Here is a 26971-nt window from a genome sequence, read left to right as displayed (position 1 = left end):
AATTGATTCAGGAAGGCTCTTGTTAAGTCTTCTTGCTCAGTGCAATTGTGTCAATGGAGCTCTTCTATCACCTGTCACTTTCTATCAAGTATAATGTGTTTGGATGCGCATAAGCAAGCACTGTACAATGTAATAGGCAGCATTCTGTTAAAACAGGTTAAAACAATATCAAGCAATAAAAGCAACAGCAAAGTGGCAGGGAAGCGGGCCACTCTCATTTGCACATGTTAGAGGGAAAGAAAATGATTTAATGGTAAAATAGCAGTAAAGTGCACTCTCCAGAGAGATGTAAAACTTTCAGCTTCTGTGACCAGACTTTGGCAGACACATCACAATAAATATTGATACATATTAGATCTATATGGCTGCAAAAGAAATTAGTGACACTAATCAATAAGTACTTGGATGAAAAAGCAGTATGGTGCGAAGGCTTTTAAAAGGCAATGACTAATAAACTTAAAATTATATTGATTCTTCTTTTGATTTATTAACTGGTGTCTTTCTAAGCTGAATTTAGAATGTGAGCTAGAAGACAATGTATTTCATCCTTTAATTAAATATATCTAAAAATAAATGTTTATGGAACACTTAGCATTAAAGACAGTGGGTGACTTTAACAGAATTTAAAAAATGAAGCACTTGAAACTTACCACAGAACAGCCAAGCACTTTTTTTCACTACTGATTTTTTGATTTAGACACTCTAAGAGAGTTTATCTTATGAGTACAGGCTGAGTACAACATTAAACAAAATACAGATTGTGTTTTAAAGACAGTAACGGTAAATATAGTAAAGCGAATATTGTATAGTAAGGGTACCTTAAATGTTGGAATACAACTTAATGCCTGTATTATTCCTTGACAGATTTAGCATGATAAAATATAACATCTCAAGTAATTAAGCATTTTACTCATAAAACATTTGACCCCTCTTATAACCCTTTAATATTTTACTTTAATGATTGTGAAATTTGCAATTTGGTAGCATTGTAATTAGCACATGGGTTGTTAGGAGCCACTGGTTCATATCCCACCCGTATCACTGTATGAAATTTGTACATTTTATCTTTGTTCACTTTAATTTTCTCAAGGTACCCTAGTTTTCTCCCACATTAACAAAGATATGCAGTCTAGATTGACTTGTGACTGTGTATGCTGTTGGTTATTGTTTTGCATGCATTAACACCCAGGACTATCATTCCACAACCCCATTTTAGAGTAAAGGAAATTGCCAAATTAATGTATACCTATGGACATTTTAATCTATTGTCCAAATCTTTCCAAACCCGTAAATCTCATGTCGTCAGAATTCTTGACAACTTTTTATATCTTCAGTATGCATATATGCACTGCTGACACAAGTATGGGACTGGATCTTAAATGCTTGATTCTTATGAAGTACTCAGATGAGACAATTATAAGTAATGTACAGAATTTGTAGTGGAGTACAATCACAACTTATTTACATGTGATCTTGTTTCTGTTTTATTTATTTTTTCATGTGATTTATATCATGTAAACTTAGGCACCAGGTGCCTTTCAGGAGATAAGAACATGTCATACTCTTGCAGATTCAGAGAGTTAAAACCTTTTTAGTCTCTTGAGAAGAGACTGCACGGAGACCTAATCCTGGTCTTCAAAATCAACTTAAGGGTGAACCATGTACTCAATACACAATGTATATGATAAAAGCATGATGGCCTATCCTATAATCTTTTTTGTGAGGTAAATATCTTTACAACGCAGAACAAAAAGGTGTGAAATATCAAGACCATGGTAATTGGAAAAACTGGAATGCTGAAAAGCCTGGACAAAACTGCAGACAGATATTGTCGATCTGTTATAGTAATGGATGTTTGTGTGTTTTTACTCATTTGAGGGTGACATCATCTGGTTTTCACTATAAATATGTATGGTCAAGGAAACATTCCTAAAAGGTCCTCACTAACTAAATAAAGAAACAATTTCTAATTAATGTCACGTTCTTTTGGTGTTTGACTTTTTTTGCACTTTGACTATGGATTTTGTTTTACTCTTTTGAATTGTAATAATCATTTATTTCTTATTTGATTTGCCTGGTTTTGGCAAGAGACTGTACTTAAATTAATTACGTAATGTGAAATAATCATGAAATAAATTTGTTTATTTGGACAATGTGCCTGGTGTCAGCGTATGTCAACATCCATGAAAAATTGATTCCCATTTGTCTTTGTTTAATTTCTGTGTGAATAAAAAAAAAAAATTCTGGGGTAAAGGACACTGTCCAAATGAGTGTCTATGTAAGCCCGTTGTCTTTTGGCAAGCAGGTGACCTGCTGAGGCTACCCTTTAATTGGTTGCTTTCTGATTTTTTCAGGGATGCATCTCTCTATGCCCCAGACACTCCCATATTTCTTGGCAGCGAATTAGTATTGTTTTAGGTTTTTTTTTATCTAATTTGATTTGACAATCATCGACACACTATGTCATGTTGATGTCAGTGGTTCACAGTTCACACCCGTCTTTCGCGTTACGTAAGTGCAACTTTGATAGCAACCTCCAGTGGAACTTCAGAAATTAAAGAAAATTTGGTTATTTCTTTAATGAAATACCCCTTAATAAATTGTTCACTTGAAGAATAAAAGAAGATAAAGGAGCTTGGACCAGTCCAACATGACTTAAGAATTTGAAGATGAGCTTACATACTGACGTTTTCTAGCTGCTGTTATCATAAATGGAATTGGTTGACTGGGTGTGGTCTAAGTAATGCAATTTTTTGCATTCCATGTTTAATGATTCAAAGTTTTGGTACTCAAGTATTGTGGACAACAACAAGATTTTAAACAGCTTTCTGAAAAATGCAAGTAGCATGAAAGTAGCCGCAGTCAACTAGACAAGAGGTTAAATTTTTATGGCAGGCTTAGTATTGCTGAACAGCTAGGTGAAGGCTTCAGGATTGGCATTAGTAGGCACAACGCAGAGGTGACCAAAACTGACACATCCTGTCCAGAATAATAGATGAGATATACAGTGCATCCAGAAAGTATTCACAGCGCATCACTTTTTCCACATTTTGTTATGTTACAGCCTTATTCCAAAATGGATTAAATTCATTTTTTTCCTCAGAATTCTACACACAACAGCTCATAATGACAACGTGAAAAAAGTTTACTTGAGATTTTTGCAAATTTATTAAAAATAAAAACATTGAGAAAGCACATGTATGGAAGTTTTCACAGCCTTTGCCGTGAAGCTCGAAATTGAGCTCAGGTGCATCCTGTTTCCCCTGATCATCCTTGAGATGTTTGTGCAGCTTAATTGGAGTCCACCTGTGGTAAATTCAGTTGACTGGACATGATTTAGAAAGGCACACATCTGTCTATATAAGGTCCCACAGTTGACAGTTCATGTCAGAGCACAAACCAAGCATGAAGTCAAAGGAATTGTCTGTAGACCTCCGAGACAGGATTGTCTCGAGGCACAAATCTGGGGAAGGTTACAGAAAAATTTCTGCTGCTTTGAAGGTCCCAATGAGCACACTGGCCTCCATCATCCGTAAGTGGAAGAAGTTCAAAACCACCAGGACTCTTCCTAGAGCTGGCCGGCCATCTAAACTGAGCAATCGGGTGAGAAGGGCCTTAGTCAGGGAGGTGACCAAGAACCCGATGGTCACTCTGTCAGAGCTCCAGAGGTCCTCTGTGGAGAGAGGAGAACCTTCCAGAAGGACAACCATCTCTGTAGCAATCCACTAATCAGGCCTGTATGGCAGAGTGGCCAGACGGAAGCCACTCCTTAGTAAAAGGCACATGGCAGCCCGCCTGGAGTTTGCCAAAAGGCACCTGAAGGACTCTCAGACCATGAGAAAGAAAATTCTCTGGTCTGATGAGACAAAGATTGAACTCTTTGGTGTGAATGCCAGGCATCATGTTTGGAGGAAACCTGGCACCATCCCTACAGTGAAGCATGGTGGTGGTAGCATCATGCTGTGGGGATGTTTTTCAGCGGCAGGAACTGGGAGACTAGTCAGGATAAAGGGAAAGATGACTGCAGCAATGTACAGAGACATCCTGGATGAAAACTTGCTCCAGATCGCTCTTGACCTCAGACTGGGGCGACGGTTCGTCTTTCAGCAGGACAATAACCCTAAGCACACAGCCAAGATATCAAAGGAGTGGCTTGAGGACAACTCTGTGAATGTCCTTGAGTGGCCCAGCCAGAGCCCAGACTTGAATCCAATTGAACATCTCTGGAGAGATCTTAAAACGGCTGTGCACCGACACTTCCCATCCAACCTAATGGAGCTTGAAAGGTGCTGCAAAGAGGAATGGGCGAAACTGGCCAAGAATAGGTGTGCCAAGCTTGTGGCATCATATTCAAAAAGACTTGAGGCTGTAATTGCTGCCAAAGGTGCATCAACAAAGTATTGAGCAAAGGCTGTGAATACTTATGTACATGTGATTTCTGTTTTTTTATTTTTAATAAATTTGCAAAAACCTCAAGTAAACTTTTTTCATGTTGTCATTATGCAGTGTTGTGTGTAGAATTCTGAGGAAAAAAAATTAATTTAATCCATTTTGGAATAAGGCTGTAACATAACAAAATGTGGAAAAGGTGATGTGCTGTGAATACTTTCCGGATGCACTGTATATGTGTTTGTGGTGTGCATTGGGATGATTTTGGTTACAAAAAGTACAGAGAGAAAGGTTGGGAAACACAGTTCTAGACAATAGCTGTAATAGTATGCAGGTACATTTTTTGGCAGGCTTAGTGCAATGGCTCAATTTAATAAAATAATTTAGAAATTTTCAGGACTGAAGGAAAGGAGGGTAAAATTTATGTTCAAAGAAATATAGGTTTCGTGATTGTAAAGGCAGAATAATATTAAGACTGGGGTTGTTCAATGGGTGTAGTACAAAACAAGTTGGGGGGGGCTTATGTTTTAAGATGTGGACGTCTGTGGATCTTACAATGTGAATTTATGCCCAGGTGAGGTAAGCCTGTCAAACATGTATAGTACTGGGTAGACTGGCAGCAAGTGTAGAGTAAAATCAGGATGGGAATGACTCTATGGGGGTGTTAAATGATAAAATGAGATGTAAGACTTGAGAAAAATCAGAGGACTAGTGATGGTATGATGTGCATTCTGTTAGCAGAGGCAGAATAAGATTAGGATTGGACTTGCTATAGATGTGTTATTTAACAGAGAGAAGTCCATGTTATTGGAATTTATGGAGGTAGGGGTGTGGACATTATGGTGTGTGTTTTGGCAGAAAGGGGAACTGGGCAAGTTGGCAGCAGATTGGACAATTTACAGACAGTTGTAGTATACAATTTGGGTGGCAGGTGCACCTGTTCCTTTCCACATTTATAGGTCAAGTTATGGGAAGAAGAAGTGGACTGTGGATGTCTCAGACTAAAGTTTTAGAGCACAATAGAAATGTGAAAACTGACATCAGATTGGGCAGCATGGTGAAAAGGGTTTAATACATTTTAGCCTAGATGTATCTTTTGGGCTTTGACACTATGATAAGGACCACGAGAGCATGTGGAATGGCCAGATAGATGGATAAAAAAAAATGAAAAAATGTACACGAGAGAGTTTCTCTTCCATTCTAATTTTTTATTCATTCACATGATATGATTCCTTCAAAAGTGATTTTAATTATTTAACGTTGGCCTAGCTTTGACTCAACCTCCACCAAAAAATAAACCTGTTATCCACCAACATTTATCCATTATGATTTGTATCTTTGCAGTTTACTAAGCAGTCTTTTGCTGACTCTCAAAACTGCCGAACAGTGTGAGTTTGGTCAGGTGAAACTGATAGCATAAACATAGCATTTGAAGATAACTTATTATAGTGCCATTTAAGTATTTCATCATGTTTGGTCTGAAAATCTCTAGGTAATGTTGGCCTGGATTTCTTCAACCAAGAGACAATGGTTTCATATTTAAAGCATCTAACTGACACCACTTACTAAAAATGGTTCCACAGATCTTTTAATGGATATGTAATTTCCATGTTCAGATTATTCTGTCTGCTATCATTTATTACTTGGCCGATGCCTTTATTGAATGCACCTTACAACGTTTGAGATATAATTGGTTACATTTCTTTTGTTTTTCTGATTGGAGCATAGGCAGGTCAAGTGACTTGTCCATGGTCATACAGTGCAAGTAGCAGGACCCACAGCCTCAGAGTATGAAGTCCAGTGTCTTAATTACTGCACCACACTACCAGCTTCAGAAAACAAGGAAACCCTGCTACTGCTCAGTTTTCCCATTTTTTAGCTCTGCACTGGACCATATAAATCATTACAAAGCTAAACTATAATCAAGCACAACCGAATACATCCAACATAAACTTTAGAGTCATGCTTTATATATAACAAAGAGGAGATCTAAATATTATCTAAGAATAATTAAACAATTTTAATTACTTTACATCTAACACAAAAAGTACCATTTAGCTCTATTGATTTCTTTTTTGATCCTAAGTGGGATGAATCCACGCCTTATTGAAGATCATTTAACAATCAACAAGATCCCTAAGAAAGAAAAGTTACAGCTCACCAGTTCACACAGCCCTGGGAATGGATCATCTTCTGGAAAGATGTGAAAGTTCTGACCATACTTGCTTCCTCAATGTGCAAATGTAAATTATATCCCAAATAGAGCCGCTTGCTTCCTTGGGTCCCTAAAATGCTTTCCTTTTTTGCCTTCAATCTTTCTTCTGCAAAATCCATGTGATTACTTGTTCAATTCAAGTCAAGTGGCTTTATTGTCATACCATTCATACACAGTATTGCAGGATACAGTGGCATGAAATAATGTTCCCCAGAACCTTGTCCCTCACCTTTTTAAGCTGGCACAATCTCCCTCTCACTTCTGGAAATATTGAGGCCCTGAAGAGACCCACTTCTAGGCTCCTGTTTTTCTATTAAACTACTGAAACACTGTTCACATTAGGTTTAAGTTTAAACAGGAAGTACTGGAGAAAACAAAAGCAAATTTAACACCTTTTGATAGTCGATATGTAGTTCATTACAGATTCTGTTGTAGTAGGCAGCATGACCTTGACTTCAATGAATGGATGGATGGATAGCAACATATCAGTATATGCTTAATTCAACAGTCCTTTCTGGTAAAAAAAGATAGCAATTGAGTTTTAAGCATTTAAAGAATACTAAGTGATGGGTTTATTTGAATCCAAACAGATTATTTTGTTGTTTTTTTTTTCTTTCTTGCAGTTCAATGCTGATGCAAAGAATGTCAGCTGCTTTAACCATCTTGTGCAAGCCAATGTTCGCAATAAAAAAGTCTTAAAGGATGCCATTCAGGACATTTCAGCAAAAGGAATCACAGATTATAAAAAGGGCTTTCGATTTGCTTTCGAGCAGCTATCAAACGTAAGAGTTTTCTGTTCTCTTTTGTCAATTTTGTTATTTGGTGTCTCTTAAAATGTGCCATACACACAAAAAAGATAGTTGCAGCTTTGAAGTGTTCTCATCCTTTCTGCCTGAATTATATTTATATTTGTACTTTTCTAAAGTCTCATTTTAAAAGCTCTCCTTGATGTTTTAATATTTTAGTTATTAATCTTTAATGTACATATTTCTGTGTGTGTTTGAAATTTTCTGTTTATAATTAATCTTTTACGATTTCTATAGTACATTTTCTTATTCTATTCTTCTTTGCATGCAAATACTTTATGTTCTAATAAATGATAGAATCCTGTAAATGTCTGGTTAAAATCTAAACTGACAAATAGTGACATCTCCTGGACAGAAATTTTATTTCATCTTCAAAATGTGTGATATAGTACCACCTACTGGAAAGAAATATTATTTCACTTAAGTGAGATTTTAACAGGGAGCTGGATTGACAAAGCATAGAAAGTATTACACTTTTTCATTTTTTTCTTCAGTATAATGTGTCTCGAGCAAACTGTAATAAGATCATAATGTTATTTACTGATGGAGGAGAAGAGAAGGCACAAGAGATATTTGAAAAATACAATCCAGATAAAAAAGTAAGTACAGTTTTGTTTTGGTTTTTTTTCCACCCCATCATTTATTTTCACAGGTCTTAAATTCTGAGGATCAGCTACATACAGACACTATTATGTATTGTTTTATAATGAATGTAGCAATAGTTTTTTATATAAAATATGAATATATTACTTTAGCTATTTAACATGACATTTTGGGAAAGATAGTGAAAATATAAAAGATTAATACATTTTCAATCGGTTTTAATTAGACTGCCTGCCTCCAGTATGATGTATTCTGCTCACAAGTCTTTAAAACAGATGTTGCCAAATGTTTACACAAATGAAAAATCTAATTCTCTTTTGTAACAAGAAAAATAACTTTACTTATTTTAATGTTATTCACTGTAAGATATGCAAATTAATGGTGTGAGATTACTTTTAATCTTTGCAGCCTGCAGACAGCAAAGATCATAGTCACTTGAGCAAAAAATAGCCGTAGGAAGCATGCCTTTATATGTCTGTGAGACAGAGGTAAATCCAAATGTTATTATAACTATTATCATTCTGTTTATTCTCATTTGGAAGAACAGATTTTTAAATATTAAAGGAAACTGTGATTTTTGGATGGAAACTAGACAAGTGTATGTAAAAAAATATTTCTTAATATTAGGATGGAATTAAACATAAATAATACTGAGCATTTTAGCATTTTTCTTGAAGTGTGAGAAAATAAAATAAATTAGCATTTAATTGCTTCAACATAATGCTAGTTATCTATTTGTTTGTATTTAATTAGCTTTCATTATTTGTCAAGTTACAACAAACACCAAATTACAGATAAATTGAAGTTAATAAAGGTTAATTTAACTTGGAACTGCACACCACCTGAGTATTCAGTGATAAATCGATCTGCCACTCATCCTTGTAGACTAAACCGAAACATTAAAGCTGTAAGTAGGAGACCCATGTGTCCTCACTTTTTCATTTGGACGAAAGCAATATAGTGGATTTTTGTATATGTTTATGTGGCATTTGCTCTAGCTCTTGTGTCCCTGAAGTGTACTAATGAATGTGTTGCCTTAAGCAAACTTCTCAACATTCCCAACCAATATACATATATACAATAGACCAGGGGTGGGCAAAGTCATTCCTGGAGGGCCGCAGTGGCTGCAGGTTTTTGTTCCAACCCAATTGCTTAATAAGAAGCACTTATTGCTCTAGAAACACTTCTGCTTCATTTTAGTTATCTCCCTCGTTACGATTTTGAACCCTTATTGTTTATTTAAATCTTAAACAGCTGCATTCTTATTTTTTAATTGCTCCTTATTAGCAATAAGATGCAAATGACAAAAGAAACCAGCAGTTATCCATTTTGCTTGTTACCCTTTACGCCTGTGTGTATTTATCCTGCACTATTTAGTTTAATTAAATACTTGGAAGGAAAGAGAAGAGAAAAAAGTGAAGGATTGAGAATTACCCATCCATTTTACACTTCAAAGTATTTGGATGATATCCTTAGAATGGAAAAAAAATCTAGGATATGAGAATGACTTGACATAGCAGAGTTAAAGCACTAACAAGCCATTAAATATAATTATTGGCAAGGATTGTTTTCTAATTAAGCAACTGGGTTGGAACAAAAACCCGCGGCCCTCCAGGACTGACTTTGCCCACCTCTGCAATAGAGAGATTGTTTAAAAGGAAACAAGAACACACATAAAAGATTATGGCACCCTCAGGCAAACCCAATATGTGAACCAAAATAACAAACATGATTTAACGTGTGAGATGAGGAACATCTTCACAGATGCAAAAATAACATTAGACTGGAAAAAATATGACAGTGGTGCTGGTTATGGAGTCGGTAAGTTATAAGGGGCAGATCCAGGAGTTCCCAAAACCAAAACTGATGTCATGTGATGGTGAGATGTTGGTTTCTAGATCTGCAGAGGGAAGACTTAAACCTTTTTTGTGGATGCTTTTTGACTTTCCACCCATTATTGAACCTGTAGCCCACAGCCACACTCACTTACATGGAGTTGCAAACATCTTTGGGACATATAGTACTGAGCAGAGCACCACAAGAAAAATTCATGCAGACACAGAAAAGAGAAAGTGCAAACACCAAGCAGGCAGTACCTCAAACAATCTTAGAATCAAAGTCGTGGCTCTGAAGCAATGACACTGTATATATTGTGATATATGGCCGGCCATTCATCCTGGCCAATACCCCCAGGCCACCAGATGGAGACCTCCCTGCAGCATGGAGGTGCCCCGAAGACCAGCAGGGAATCCTGGACAATGGAGTTTTTATCCACAGCCCTGCTGGATACCATGGGGGCTGCTAGAGGATGCTGCAGGGAGGAACAAGGAGTATTTTCCCTACAACCCGGAAGTGCGTCATAAGCACATGGACAGAGGAAATGACGTGCTTCCAGGTTGAAGAAAAGGAGTTTTTATCTGACCCGGAAGTGTTCCTAGTCACATGGACAGAGAGAGTGAAACACTTCCGGGTCATGGACTATAAAAGGACTATGGGAAATCCCAGAGATTGAGCTGAGTCGGGAGGAAGGGTGGCAATGCGTCTGGGAGTGAAGGATTGTTTATTGATTATTGATTTATTGTATTGTAGTGTTTGAGTATAGTGGAGTGGAGGGTGCTTGGTGCACATAATTATTATAAAATAAATAAGTATTGGACTTTTACCTGGTGTCTGACGTATTGTCTGAGGGTTCAAGGGAGCGAGAGTGTCCCCTATCTGTCACAATATATATATAAAAAGTCAGCTAACATCCGCCACGGTGCCCTCATTCTGACCAACCACAAGCGTTACCTGGTAGGTAACCACCCATACAATCAGATTGTGACACAGACTACGAATGCAATGAATGTAATTACCCCGATCTACATGCTGTCAAATGAATGAACCACACGCCGTTGCGCAACGTTAGAGGCTTTGCCTCTGGCGCTGACGTCCAAGGTTCAATTCCCCAAGAGGGGGGTGCAGTGAGTATGTATGCCTGATGAGCCCAGAATTAGGGCGAAACACGTGTCGCGTACTCTTTACATTATTTGACAGTAAACTATATATATATATATATATATATATATATATATATATATATATATATATATATATATAATGTGAAAACACATTAGATCTCAAAAGGAAAAAAATTCATGCAGGATATCTATACTGATATGGACTGGGTAATGTGTTAGGAGCGAAAGGATGCTGCATTGTTTGATGGAAATTAAAATTATCAACCTACAGAGGGCTGAATTCAAAGACACCCTGAAAATCAAAGTGAAAAAATGATGCGGCAGACTAGTCCATTTTGCTGAAATTTCATTGCAGCATCTCAAAATCATACTCTGTAGTTTGTATGGCCCCTACGTGCTTGTATGCATGCCTGACAATGTCGGGGCATGCTCCTAATGAGACAATGGATGGTGTCCTGGGGATCTCCTCCCAGATTTGGACCAGGGAATCACTGAGCTCTTAGACAATCTGAGGTGCAACATGGTGGCATCGGATGGACTGACACATAATGTCCCAGAGGTGTTCTATTGGATTTAGGTCGGGCAAGCATAGGGGCCTCAATTCCTTCATCCTCCAGGAACTGCCTGCATACTCTCGCCACATGAGGCTGGGCATTGTCGTGCACCAGGAGGAACCCAGGATCCACTGCAACAGCATAAGGTCAACAATGGGTCCAAGGATTTCATCCCGATACCTAATGGCAGTCAAGGTGCCGTTGTCTAGCCTGTAGATGTCTGTGCGTCCCTCCATGGATATGCCCCCCCCCCCAGGCCATCACTGACACACTACCAAACCAGTCATGCTGAACGATGTTACAGGCAGCATAACGTTCTCCACAGCTTCTCCAGACCCTTTCACGTCTGTCACATGTGCTCCGTGTATACCTTCTCTCATCTGTGAAAAGCACAGGGCGTCAGTGTTGGACCTGCCAATTCTGGTATTCTATGGCAAATGCTGATCGAGCTCCACGGTGCTGGGCAGTGAGCACAGGGACCACTAGAGTACATTGGGTCCACAGGCCACCCTCATGAAGTCTGTTTCTGATTGTTTGGTCAGAGACATTCACACCAGTGGCCTGCTGGAGGTCATTTTGTATGGATCTGGCAGTGCCCATCCTGTTCCTTCTTGCCCAAAGGAGCAGATACCGGTCTTGCTGATGGGTTAAGGACCTTCTATGGCCCTGTCCAGCTCTCCTAGAGCAACTGCCTGTCTCCTGGAATCTCCTCCATGCCCTTGAGACTGTGCTGGGAGACACAGCAAACCTTCTGGCAATGGCATGTATTGATGTGCCATCCTGGAGAAGTTGGACTACCTGTGCAAACTCTGTAGGGTCCAGGTATTACCTCATGCTACCAGTAGTGACACTGACCGTAGCCAAATGCAAAACTAGTGAAAAAAACAGTCAAAAAAGATGAGGAGGGAAAAATGTCAGTGGCCTCCACCTATTTAACTATTCCTGTTTTGGGGGTCATCTCATCGTTGCCCCTCTAGTGCACCTGTTGTTAACTTCATTAACACCAAAGCAGCTGAAACTGGTTAACAACCCCCTCTGCTACTTAACTAACCAGATCAACAGCCCAGAAATTTCATTAATTTAATGCTATACTCTGATTAAAAAGTATTCCTTTAATTTTTTTGAGCTGTATATATAATATGTGCGTGTGTACGTGTGTGTGCGTGTGTGTGTGTGTGTGTGTGTGTGTGTGTGTGTGTGTGTCTGTACTGTGTATTACCTCAAATGTTTCTAAAGAAAGAGCACTTGATGATGATGTTTGAATATTACATATATAAATATAGAATACAGTAAAACACACTAAAGAAAAAGAAAAATTGCAGGAATCTGAACTTTTCCATCAAATTTTTACTTTCATGCTCCAGACACTCCTTAGAATGACATTGGAACATACTTCTAATCTTCATTGTGCTGGTAGTCCGCCAATATCCAATTTCCCTGCATAGCTAGTTTGTCTAGGAAATGTGTTTTTTTTTTTATGCATTTGAAAGTAGACAGAGAGTATCTGATTAAAATGTGCCAGCTAATGACTCAAATGTTGTTTGGTACATGCGTACAAATCAGATTGCCCTCTCCATTAAAACAGACTCCTAATATAACTAATCGGCTTACTTTGTCATCGACATCCATCAAGGGTACTGCTTCTATTGCATTAAGCTAAGGTGACTTTCAGGGAGAAGTAAAATGAAAGCTATCTTACAGTTAGAAAGAAAAAAAGTAGCATATTTCATCTGACTGTTTCTCTGAAAGGAAAAAAGTCACTTTTTATTTTAAGTATGCCCAGCCCATACTCTTACTGTACATTAGTTCATCTGTTCATTATGCTGATTTACATCACTGTGTGTCTTTCATATGCTGCAGTGTGCGCCTTATGTGACATTACTCTTATTAGTAACAATGGTTGTAGTGGTAGTGTGACTTGTGGATCACATCCTCACAGTCAGAGTCTTGTTGTATGCCAAATACAAATATAAAGTCATTGTTTTTTTTTTTTTTAGTGTAACATTTTATGCTATCATATTATCACTTGTACCGAGAACGTAGTTATAACATCTTTGATCCATTCTGAACTATGGAATTCTGTAAATGACTAACAGCACTGAGGCATCATCCTGATGACTAACAGACGTGCATTCAGACCAGAATTTTAGAAAGAGGATATTATTATTATTATTATTAATATAATATTATTACTATTATTTCTACATTATTTACTAAATTACATTCTTTTCCATGGTTGGATTGTAATATTGTACATTATGCCAACTATTTCTATAAATTCCTGAAGCTCTTTTTTTGTTTTATAATCATTTTTGTTCTTTGTTCATGGGCTTTATGACAGTGCTTGGCAATAAAATTTACTATGTAAAATTTAAATGATTGACTACTCTGGGATATGGCCGCCAGATGGAGCCCTCCTTGCAGCATGGAGGTGCCCCAAAGACCAGCAGGGAATCCTGGACAATGGAGTTTTTATCCACAGCCCTGCTGGATACCATGGAGGGCACTAGAGGACACTGCAGGGAGGAACAAGGAGTATTTTCCCTACAATCCGGAAGTGCGTCCTAAGCATGTGGACAGAGGAAATGACGTGCTTCCGGGTTGAAGAAAAGGAGTTTTTATCTGACCCAGAAGTGTTCCTAGTCACATGGACAGAGAGAGCGAAACACTTCCGGGTCACGGACTATATAAAGGACTGTGCGAGATCCCAGGGTTGAGCTGAGCTAGGTGGAAGGGTGGCAACGCGTCTGGGAGAGTGGAGGATTGTTTATTGTATTGATTATTATGTATTTATGAGTATTGTGGAGAGGAGGGTGCTTTGTGCACGTTATAGTTCAAATAAATATTATATTTGGACTTTTATCTGGTGTCTGGCGTGGTGTCCGAGGGTTCAAGGGAGCGAGAGTGCCCCCCTGTCACACTACATTTAATGATTAAAGTACAGGGTGGTGTATTGGTGCTTCACATTTCAATAGACCTAAGCTTAGTTTTGAACACTGATTGTGATGAGTCTGCCCATTGTTTCTATTCCAAGTGTTTTCAATCGGTAAGTTGGGTTCCCCCCATATTTTCAAGATGTTCAGGTATGAGTAAGAGTAGGTAGGTTGGAATCGACTGACATTAAGTCTAAGATTGGTGTTTGTTTTCAACAATGGAACTGCCAAGTTATGCTTTAACTCTGCACTGCTTTGTCATTGGACTCAGGATTCTGCCTACTATCCAAAAATGTAATGTCAGCTAATTGGATGATCTCTATCTGAAAGGGTGTAAGCATGATCACACTGATTTTATGTCCAGGACTGGTTTGTATTCTGTGCCAGTTATAGCCAGGGTAGCCTCCAACCTCCTGTGGTAATTTGGTTGTATACCATTCTGAGTATCAAACCCAGTTCCTCCTTTCCCCGTGCTAGTTGCCTTTGACACATTATATGAAATTGTTTTATTGGTCATTAAGCAACAATAGTTTGATTACAAAAGAAAAGCATATACTTTAGTGTGCCCTAACATTATGCCTTTTGCCCTCTAACGAAGCCTTTAGAGCCTCACAAGGTGAAGTGGTTTTAGACGATGAAGCCTTTAGAGTTCTTATTTAGTGTTTGACTGATTTGAAATATCTAGATTTTTACCTACATGTTTAAGTGGACTCTCCTGTTGACTCATGTTTTACCTTCTTCTGTTTTTATTTGTTTTTGGATCTGCAGTCTGCCAGTTATCTTATAAATAATGAAGTATCCTAATTTCCTGTTTATATACTCTGGCTCATGACCTTTGCATCTTTAAAACTCCCACTTCTACTTCTGTCCATATGTTTCTGCCTGTAATATGTGTCTTACTCATGCAGGCAATGCCGTTTTATTCATTATTTTAATGCATTTCAAACACAGAGTTAGCTATTTGTACAGTACAATGCAACTCTAGAACATTGTGATGGGTGATCAACATGGTAACACAACTGGCCATGTGAACACGAATATAATGTACGGTAGAAGCCATAGAGAATTCTAGAAATAGTAAACTTATGTTATATAGGCATTGGTAACTTGGTTTTTTTTTTTTCTCTAATAGTTCTAGCAGAATAAAACAGATGCTTCATTTTTATACTGGAGGCAAAATTAAACATTGTCTGAAAACTTGTATTTGTCTATATTAAATGAGTTTCTACAGATTTTTGTTCTGAACAAAACACAGATTATTTTATTTTGTATTGCTTTTATTCACACACACCTTCTTAAAGGCTTACAAAAATTCAGTACATGGTGTTCATTGAAATCTTTATTGTTGCTGATGCTTTGTAAGACCCTTAATCACAGCTTTGAAATGATGCTCCCATCAATGATTTTCTGATTATTAACTTTAATTAGTATTTAGATTTTCAATATAAATATTATTCTGATAAAATAACATACTTTACAGTGTTCAATATTTAAAATATTGTTTTTTTTTTCTGATCTAGGTACGTGTATTCACATTCTCTGTTGGTCAACACAACTATGACAAAGGACCGATTCAGTGGATGGCTTGTGAGAATAAAGGTACTCATCTTCCTGTATTTTACAAGAACTAGTTATTTGCAATAAATATACTGTACTGTATAACATTGGGGAAGTATGATATTATTTCTTTGAAAAATCTTTAGGCAAACAATATATACATATGGGCGGCACGGTGGCGCAGTGATAGCGCTGCTGCCTCACAGTTAGGAGACCCGGGTTCGAGTTTGCATGTTCTCCCCGTGTCTGCGTGGGTTTCCTCCGGGCGCTCCGGTTTCCTCCCACAGTCCAAAGACATGCAGGTTAGGTGGATTGGCGATTCTAAATTGGCCCTAGTGTGTGCTTGGTGTGTGGGTGTGTTTGTGTGTGTCCTGCGGTCCTGTGTTCGGATTCAGCAGGTTGGAAAATGGATGGATGGATGGATATACAGTGATCCCTCGCTATATCGCACTTCACCTTTCGTGGCTTCACTCTATCGCGGATTTTATATGTAAGCATATCTATACTAATTAATAAAAGGCAAAGCCCTCACTGACTCACTGACTGACTGACTGACTGACTCACTCATCACTAATTGTCCAACTTCCCGTGTAGGTGGAAGGCTAAAATTTGGCAGGCTGATTCCTTACAGCTTACTTACAAAAGTTAGGCAGGTTTCATTTCGAAATTCAACGCGTAATGGTCATAACTGGAACCTCATTTTTGACAATATACTGTAATGGACGGCAGCTTGATGGCCGTGGGAGGCGGAGTTGAGTGTCACGTCATCACGCCTCCCACATAATCACGTGAAAAGACTGTGAACTGAGTAAGGAGAAATGAAGGAAGAGCCGCAAACAGCGAAGAACAAAAAATTCATTAAACAATTGAGAAGGGAGCGAGTGAAGCATACAAGCATCTTCATGAGGGAAACAAAGCACGGTGTAAAACGTAAGTTTAAATTACGTTTATTGAAACGCTCCTGTTGCGGATTGCAATAACATATTCGCGAGATAAAAGAACTCAGTAGGGAGAAATGAAGGAAGAGCCGCAAACAGCGAAGAACAAAAAATTCATTAAACAATTGAGAAGGGAGCGAAACAATAAGAAGCCAGCAAGTGAAGCATACAAGCATGTTAATAAGGGAAACAAAGCACGGTGTAAAACGTAAGTTTAAATTAAGTTTATAGAAACGCTCCCGCTGCGGATTGCAATAACATATTCGCGAGATAAAAGTTTAATGAGAAGACACGAGGTATAAACGAACCACACGCCGTAGCGCAACGTTAGGGGCAACAGTTTCAACCATTCTATGATCTGCTTCTCGCAACTGAAAGACGGCACATGGCGGATGTTAGCCGACTTGCTGACCGCAACGTTAGGGGCTTCAACTCTGGCGCTGACGATAGAGATTCGATTCCCGAGAGGGGATGAAGTGAGTGTGTATGCCTGATGAGCCCAGAATTAAGGAGAAACACGTGTCGCATACTCTTTGCATTATTTGAAAGTAAACTATTAAAACCATTCTATGATCAGCTTCTGGGAACAGAAAGAGGGCACGTGGCGGATGTAAGGCGACTTCCTGACCAACCACAAGCGTTACCTGGCAGGTAACCACCCATACAGTCAGATTGTGATTCAGAAAACGAATGCTATGAATGTAATTACCACGATCTACATACTGTCAAATAAACGAAACACACGCCGTAGTGCGACAGCTGTGAAAAGCGAGGTTCAGAAAAAAAAACAGATCCTTAACAAATTGTTATTGGTATACTGTATTTTCGATCCGTTTTAAAAAGGTTTTCTTTTCTTAAAAAATTAAAAGCAGTACTTCGCCGCAACGAAGCGCGAGAATTTGGCTATATATATCTGCTTCTCACACTTAAAAGAGGGCACGTGGCGGATTTTAGACGACTTCATGACCAAACATAACTGTTACCTGCCACGTAGGGTTACCACTTTTAATACAAAAAAATAAGGGACGCATACTGCAGCGGGTGCCACATCCCAGTGCCAACACTTTGCAGACTGTACTTAAAAGACCCACCCTCCTCACTGGACAGTTAAAAAGACCAATCAAACTAACGATGACGTCAAGTATTACCCAATCAAAACTAAGAAAGGAGGCATCTTCATAAAATGCGTGTGGGATGATTTGCATGAGACGCTGCTTTAAAAAAAATGATAAAAAAAATACGGGATAAATCCCGTCCCATATTGATTCAAAACGGGACGCGCAATTTCATTCTCAAATACGGGACGATTCCGTATTTTAAAGGACGGGTGGCAACCCTACAGTGCCAGGTAACCACCCATACAATCAGATTGTGATTCAGACTAGGAATGCAATGAATGTAATTACCCCGATCTACATACAAGGCGAAAGTCTTGCAACATTCAAAGATGATGGTTTGGGATAAGTACACCATAGAACATAAAAGAGCTTATGAAGCCTTGAACCGAAAAAAGCAAGATCTCAGAGATCGTAAAAAAAAAATAGGAGGTAATGTCGTTTTACTCGCTGTAGATTTTAGTCAAACATTACCAGTTATTCCACGAGGGAGACCAGCAGATGAACTCAATGCGTGTTTAAAATCCATGCTTCTCCCACGCTCGGTTATATGTCGCGTGTTCTCGGGTAGGTACACCAAAAAATGTATACATTTAAGCATGTAATGGGCAAACAAAAAATGAGGTATACCCGAAGGCACTGCAGTAGTACTTAATGTTACTTTACTTAAATGTTAATGTTTTACTGTTTAATAATTTATGCGCTTCTTATATGTTGTTCAAATTCTTTTATCAAAATACCAGTGACAGCGCAATGCACGATAACATGGAGTGAATACACCATACGCATCCGCCCACGGCCGCCCTGGTGTGCGCAGATAGGAGTTGATTCTACAATAAAATAAAATAAAGATAAAACCCCAGGATTGTTTCCTGCCTTGTGCCCTGTGTTGGCTGGGATTGGCTCCAGCAGACCCCCGTGACCCTGTGTTCGGATTCAGCGGGTTGGAAAATGGATGGATGGATGGATGGATTTTACTGTTTAATAATTTATATTTATATGAAATGTGCTTCTTATATATTACTTCATATTCTCATATGATAATGATGTTAATGTTGTTTATATTGATTTCTATGTTATTGAAACTGCATGTATGTGTGTATATGTATGTATATATATATATATATATATATATATATATATATATATATATTTATATATATATATATGTGTGTGTTTACATATATATGTGTATATATATATATATATATATATATATATAATATATGTGTATGTGTGTGTGTGTCTGTATGTGTATATATATATATATTTATATATATGTGTGTATGTATGTATGTGTGTATATGTATGTGTATATATATGTTGATATATGTATATATATGTTGATGTCTATATGTATATATATATATATATGTATATATGTTGATATGTGTATATGTAGATATGTATATAAGTATATATGTTTATGTATATATATATGTTTACATAACCTCTTTAACACACTACTTCTCCGCTGCGAAGCGCGGGTATTTTGCTAGTTTAAATATATATCGCGGATTTTTTGCTGGTTTGCGGATTTCTGAGGACAATGGGTCTTTTAAGTTCTGGTACATGCTTCCTCAGTTGGTTTGCCCAGTTGATTTCATACAAGGGATGCTATTGTCAGATGGCTGAGAAGCTACCCAACTTACTTTTCTCTCTCTCTCTTGCGCTGACTTTCTCTGATCCTGACGTAGGGGGTGTGAGCAGGGGGGCTGTTCGCACACCTAGACGATACGGACGCTCGTCTAAAAATGCTGAAAGATTATCTTCACGTTGCTACCTTCTGTGTGCAGCTGCTTCGTGAAGCGACATGCTGCACGGTGCTTCGCATACTTAAAAGCTCAAAGGGCACGTATTGATTTTTCACTGTTTGTTTTTCTCTGTGTCTCTCTCTCTCTCTCTCTTTCTCTGCTCCTGACGGAGGGGGTGTGAGCTGCCGCCTTCAACAGCTTTGTACCGGCGGTGCTTCGCATACTTAAAAGCCAAACAGCCCTATTGATTTGTTTGCTTTCCTCTCTGTTTCTGACAGTCTGTGCTCCTGACGCGCACTCCTTTGAAGAGGAAGATATGTTTGCATTCTTTTAATTGTGAGACAGAACTGTCATCTCTGTCTTGTCATGGAGCACAGTTTAAACTTTTGAAAAAGAGACAAATGTTTGTTTGCAGTGTTTGAATAACGTTCCTGTCTCTCTACAACCTCCTGTGTTTCTGCGCAAATCTGTGACCCAAGCATGACAATATAAAAATAACCATATAAACATATGGTTTCTACTTCGCGGATTTTCTTATTTCGCGGGTGGCTCTGGAACGCAACCCCCGCGATGGAGGAGGGATTACTGTATACATATTCAAATGATAAAATAAGTATGCCCGCTTTCATATCTGCTTTTACATATCAGGAGAAAACTAACAATTATGAGGCCACACCAACTCTCTAAAATAAGATCAGCCAAATCTTATGGATCAAACAAAGTATAATAAATTGTATTTTGTTATTTATTCATAGAAAAAGTAAACAAACATGAAAAAGCCCATGACTGTAAAAAGGAAATGTGCCCTAACTGCTCCTTTTTCATTTAAGAAGGTAATTTGAGTCAGCTACCGCTAATGAAGAGCATTTGATTAATTAATGATTTGGAACTGTTACCAGCTTTATATAAAAACAATCCTTTTGGTTGAACTTCAAATTTAAGGTAACCTTGTCGATGTCAAGGACAAAAGACATTTCCATGGTTTTAGAAAAGCTTTTGTTCCTGCTTATTAGTCTAACTGGGATTATAATGAGATTTCCAAAACAAAGTGAATTTCATCATTCTGAAAGGAGAAGCAAATGGCATACACTGAAGACAGTTGCCAGTCTTGCCAGGCGTAGGTGCCAAAAAGGTTCATTCATTGATTACATGGTCTGATGTTCTGAGAAATCTCAAAAACCCCAAAAGCTACAATCAAGGATCTGTAAGTCTTAATCTATTACATGTCACTCACTCTTCAAGATTCTACAGCCAGACACAAAGCAGAAGAAGTATGGCTTTAATGAAAGGGAAGCAAATATAAATCTTCTTCTGTAAGAAAAGAGCATGGAACCACAGCCTAGCATTGTAAAATTAAATGTAAACCAAAAACAACATTTCTGGAGCAATGACTCCTGTACAGAAGAGATTAAAATAAAGTTGAATGTGTGTTTTTCATAATACGTTTTGATGAAAACCAAACACAACTGATAACCACAAGCATCTTATACCAATCGTCAGGTAATGAGGTGGAGGAGTGATAATTTGGAGGTGTCTTATAGCTGGATATCTTGCAAGTATTCAGTTCAACATGAACTCATCTTTATTATACAGCTTTCTAGAGACAAATGTGAGGTGATCTGCCTGATAGCAAAAGTTTGATCAAAACTGGTTTATGGAACAATACAAAGTAGGGTTTCTGAAGAAATCAGAAAATCTACAACTGCATAGTTGAAAAGGAAATTAAGAGATGTTGTGGCAAAATCTTAAGAGAGCCGTACTTAACGGATTACATTCAAAGAAATCAATAAATTGAAGCAAGAGCTGAACACAATTCCATCAATATGATGTAAAAGGTTGATAAAGAAAACATTTACTCCAATTTCTAACTGCCAAAGGTGATTCTATGAAATGCTGAATCATCTGGCTTATAAATGTTGGCTTTTTAATTGAATACATAATAAGAAAGAAATATATGTTATGTTGTTTGTCAGACAAGGATAAATGTATTAATTTCAGGTGAGGACAAAATGGTTGTTAATCATGTTCTGATATGAAAAACCAAACAATTGGAAGAGGATGTGCTTAGCTTTTCATTTGACTGTATTTAATGATCTAGCCGCTAAAGTATGCAGTACACCAAGGAGTCATTAAAAAAGAAAACATGATTCTGACATTGTATTTTTGCTCTTATTCCAAGCTTTTAACTGCTTTCTGAATGTATATGTTTTGTTTGTAGTAGCCTTTGCTTTCTTTTCAGTATCTGTCTACCTGTCTATCTGACTATGTGTCCAGTGGGACTGACCAACAAAGTGATGCAATGGCAGTAGTTTTGTATTATAACAGATCATAATAGTGAAGTAGGAGCTACTATAAATTATGAAAGAATCAAATCACAAGTACAAGAAAGAATGAGGAGCTTCAGCAATACTAGAAGACCTTGCTCTAGAACGCCGACTTCTCTGAATCGAGAGCGGAGGTGTTTTGGGTTTGTAGGCAGAATGCGTGCCTGCCAGATCCTATGGGAAAAGATTTAGGAGCACATGCTGACCACACTGGAGTGAGACTGACCTTATTCTAGGGCTTTTTACTCCTGTAACCCTGTAATTGAGCGGGTAAATTCACAAGATTAATATGTGAATGTACTGCTAATTTTTGTAATAAAATATGTGAATAGGCAGAATTGTATCTTAAGTGCATAACATAGTAAGTGGTGTTCACAAAGGACCAATAAACAGAATAAAATACACGGAAAAGATCATTGCCTAATGATTTAACGCTAACTAATGCAGGAGTGTAATCAGATGGCTATCTGAGCTATTTGAGATGAGTGTAAAAGTAAGCTGTTACTGGAAATCTGCCTTCAATTTTGGTATTGTCTTTTCTTATCAGCTTTTGTATCTGCTAATTTGCAATTGTCTTAAAAAGTTAGTTCTTGATTTTGTGTATCAGTCCTTGACTATAACAACTACTGTATGTCATTAATTCCACCAATTACTTGACAGTTGCATTTGAACCTATCATAGGCACTCCTCAATCTGTTCTCACTGACCATTACATTGCAAATAATTTGTTCACATAGTGCCTAAAGCTTAACTTAATGTGATTCATGGATGTGATGGACAGAAGGTTTCTTCTACAGTCAGTATCCATTTCATTCTATCCTCAGTACTAAAAAAGCACAACATAATCAGTCTGAGCCACTGAAACATTAATTTACTCTTTTTTTGCTAACAACTTTACCATATTAATTATTGTGCTAAAAATGATGAGATCTCTTCCGTTGTGCAGTGCTTAACCAGTTTTATATAGTTAGAAGATGAGACCATTCAGTCCATCAAGCTCATTTGGTTAGCTAGCAGCTAAATTGTCTTAATGCTTAATCCAGATAGTTTTTACAAGTTATCAAGGTTTCCACTTCAGCTGCATGATTTAATTGTTCATTTCAGATTCCCAACACCTTTTTTATGAAGAAGTATTTCCTCACTTCCATATTAAATGTTCTTCCCGTATTTCTAAGAGATTCTTGAGACCGTTGTGTTTAGTTAGTTAATTTTGATATATCGTCTACATCTTAAGCAACGATCAGTCTGACAATAAAGTACTAGTCTATTAATTCAGTGCAATGTATAACTTATCTGTGCAATATATTGTTGATTCTCTTTTGTTTAATCTTGTTATTTAATTATCATTCTTGTTTATTTTTATTGTTTATTCTTGAGAATAATTGTGCTAGGTGACATGATTTTGTTCTGCTGTTCACTGTTTGTTAGGTTTCGAAATGACAAATAAACATGACCTTAAACATGGTTTGTTCATTTTAACAAGCGTGATGATTTTTTTTCCCCAAGTTTGACTTTTTGAGATCTGTGGCCTCATGTATAAACTCTTGCTTGGATCCCATATTTAAATTTAGCTTGCGCTAGGAAGGCAAAAATGACGTACACACAAAAATTCAATTCAAAAAGTCAATTTTTAAATCTTCAGTTAATGTAAATATGTTAGTCAATGAATTTGGTGCATAGTGTCTATGTTACCTCCAACTGCACTGTGTGGAGTTTGCACCAGGGTCCGCATAGGTTTGCACTGCTTTCCTCCCAAGTTCCAAAGATATAAAGATTAGATCAATCGGTAGGGCTAAAGAGTCCCCTAATTATGTGTTTTTGGTTTGTTTAGCCTGCGTCAGTCTTTCGTTCTGTTAATAGCACATTTCTCTGCAGTTGATAGTTGATCACCTTATTAGTGAAGACTGGCCATAGTGTCATGTTGTATAAAATTCTCAGCAGAATTCCTGATAAAATTGCCAGCTTGTGCCCAAATTTTAAATTTCCAGTAAGATGGCTCAGAATTGTTTTGCAGTTTACCATTACACCTTGAACTTGGGCAACTAGCTGAGGCTGCCCTCTGCAGATAATTTTCTTTCTTCTCAGTTTATAAAAGATTAAACACATTATGCTTTCTGGTGTAATCACACCTTTTACGTAGTAATGGAAGTCTCACCTTCTAACCATCATAGCTATAATAGTGCACAACAACTTTCCATGTATTTTGACATCTTTATTTCCTTCTGGGTTTTCATGTTTTCTGTCAAATGTAGGTTAAGGTGTTGTGTATATGTGTATGTGTACATATAGTTAGTAATTTGCATAAAGTGAAAGCTACCAATTTAATGTAATTTTTTCCATTTTTTTACTAGGATATTATTATGAAATTCCATCTATTGGAGCAATACGGATCAATACACAGGTGACAATATTTTTCACAACTTTGTTTCAATTGTTTTTGTTTGCTAGAAATGTGATCAGTGTAGTTTACACAAATGTACATCAGGGCAAAATGTTGAAGACTTGATATTCTCTAACTGTGCATGATGTATTCTTTTCCAGCATGCATACTATTAAAAGTTGGATTTACAGTAGTCTTTACTGTAAGCTGTTATACACATTGGTGTATGGTCTAAAATATATAATAAGCTAAAAAATAAACAAGGGATTTTTCCAGCTACCATTAGAACCTAGACTCCTGGAATAAGTTTTAAAATTAAAGAAGCAAGTAACATTTTTCAGTTTCTAACACTATAAAGGACCTTGTACGGTTATCAAACTCCTCACTGACTGATTCTGTTTTAACAAACAGGTAAGAGTGGGAGACACAGGGCAAGTCATTCCCAAAACATGTCTGAAACCTGAGATAGCTGCTTATCATACAAGGAATTATAATACAAATGCAAAAACTTTCCCTTTTTTACTTTGTGTTGGATTTGTGGTATGTTATTCATGTATCCATCCATCCACTTTCTGAATCCACTTTTTAAAGGTTTGTGGCAGTCAGAGGCAAACCTGGAAACGCTCAATGCAAGGCATGAGCAGCTCATGGATGCCCATTTCAGGATACTCTCTCATTCTGACTCATGTTCATTTATACTAGGATACTTCAGAGTCACCAGCTGATCCAACAAACATCATGATGTGGACAGAAACTCCATTATATCATATAGTACTAAATTTTTTTAACTTTTTTATAAGCTAATTTTATGTCTAAGGAGTGTTCAAAATGCTTTACCCCTCAGACAAAAACGGATAATATTAATAATAATTCTTTGCATTTATATAGTGAGTGGGGAGCCACTTTAACCACCACTAATGTGTAGTATCCATTTGGAGGATACTACTGGAGCCATTTTTGAGCCAGTATGCTCACCCCACATTAGCTATTAGGTAGTGAAATGGTCAGAGAGAGAGCCAGTTAGAAACAGGGAATGATTAGGTAATCAAAACGACTAGGCCATGGAGGGCAATTTAGCCTGGACATCGGGAAACCTCCTGCTCTTTATGAAAGATGCCCAGGAGTCTTTCATGACCACAGAGAGTCAGGACCACAGATTTACTTCTCATCCGAAGGATAGTGCAAAATTTGCAGCACGGTGTCCCCATCACTACACTGGGGCTTTGGGATCCATATTCAGACCCGTGGCAAACACCCCCTGCTGGCTTTACCAACACTTCTTTTAGCAGCAACCCAAGCTTTTCCTAGATCGTCTCCTATCCAAGTACTGGCTTCAGATGGATGACCTCTTCTGAAGTGCACATGGTATGGCTGCTGGTATATTCTGTGGTGCTGATTTTGTAAGTGTTCAAAAGCTTATGTGTACAAAAATATGTGAATTGCAGTTTCCCAGAAATTATATTTATAGTATGACATATTTGAATTTTTAGCTTTAGAAACAATACATTTCTTTCCTCATCAGTGTTTACCAGGGACAGTCCCCATTCATATGAGACAATTAAGAGATGGGCTCCATAATTCTGTCATCTGCTGAAGTCAGTCCAAGGTTTAGCTGGCCTTTAATGTCTGTCACAGAAGAACAGGCTGTCTTAAGGGAGAATTGAAGATCGATGGTGCTGGAGATGCCAGACACCATACTGATTGGTTATAGGTCAGTTGAATGTATTCTTCATGAACAATTAAACATGAGCAAGGTCTGTGCCTGTTGAGTTCCAAGAATGTTGACAGAGAACAGCAAACTAATTAATTTAGTGTGAGAAAAATGTAAGCAGTTCATAACTAAGGATGAAATTAGGAATGAAGTTTGGATAAATCCATGTCCAAAGAACAATCACAACATTGTAAGCATGGTGATCCTCCCATGCTTAAGAAATTCAAAGTCAAACACAGTGCCAGCAAGATCATATACGTAGCTAATGCCATTTATTGTCATAGAAGAAACCAATGGTGAGTTTTAAAGCTTTAAACTTCTATTTTTCTGTCCCATTCGCCATCAATTAAGACACTGTCCGGTAATGTAGCTATGACAGTGAAAAGATTGCTATATAAACTAAGGATTTACAATTCAGAATTTAAAGCTAACCTAGACTCAAATCCCCTAAGCTGAACTTAAACTAGACATTGTGATGATCTCAGGGGTACCATAGCAAGCAATTACCCAGGGTACTGTAAAAACAGTCATTAAAAGGCAGGTATTAAATGTACTTGAACAGATAACACAAATGCTTTGAACAAAGGAGCAGCTAAAATAAATGGTTGTTAAACACAACAAAGGATAATAACAAAAGGCAATTAATTAAAAGGTGTTATTATTAATTTCACACTACTTTCTCCTGTAAAAGGCAATTTATGTAAGGGAGAAGAGATAAAAGAAGGCAGCGCA

The 26971-nt window shown here is 37.6% G+C and overlaps 1 protein-coding gene across 1 annotated transcript in view; it reads left to right on the top strand.

The window, feature by feature from the left end:
• Nucleotides 1-26971, top strand: part of LOC114661741 (voltage-dependent calcium channel subunit alpha-2/delta-1) — a 754616-nt gene that overhangs the window by 562470 nt on the left and 165175 nt on the right. The window contains 4 exon segments of the mRNA XM_051920004.1: nt 7228-7386; nt 7905-8009; nt 15981-16059; nt 24500-24549. Coding sequence (XP_051775964.1) covers nt 7228-7386; nt 7905-8009; nt 15981-16059; nt 24500-24549 — 393 coding nt within the window.

The sequence above is a fragment of the Erpetoichthys calabaricus genome, chromosome 1 (genome assembly GCF_900747795.2).
Source record: "Erpetoichthys calabaricus chromosome 1, fErpCal1.3, whole genome shotgun sequence".
NCBI lineage: Eukaryota > Metazoa > Chordata > Cladistia > Polypteriformes > Polypteridae > Erpetoichthys > Erpetoichthys calabaricus.
This window is presented reverse-complemented; position numbering and strand designations above follow the sequence as displayed.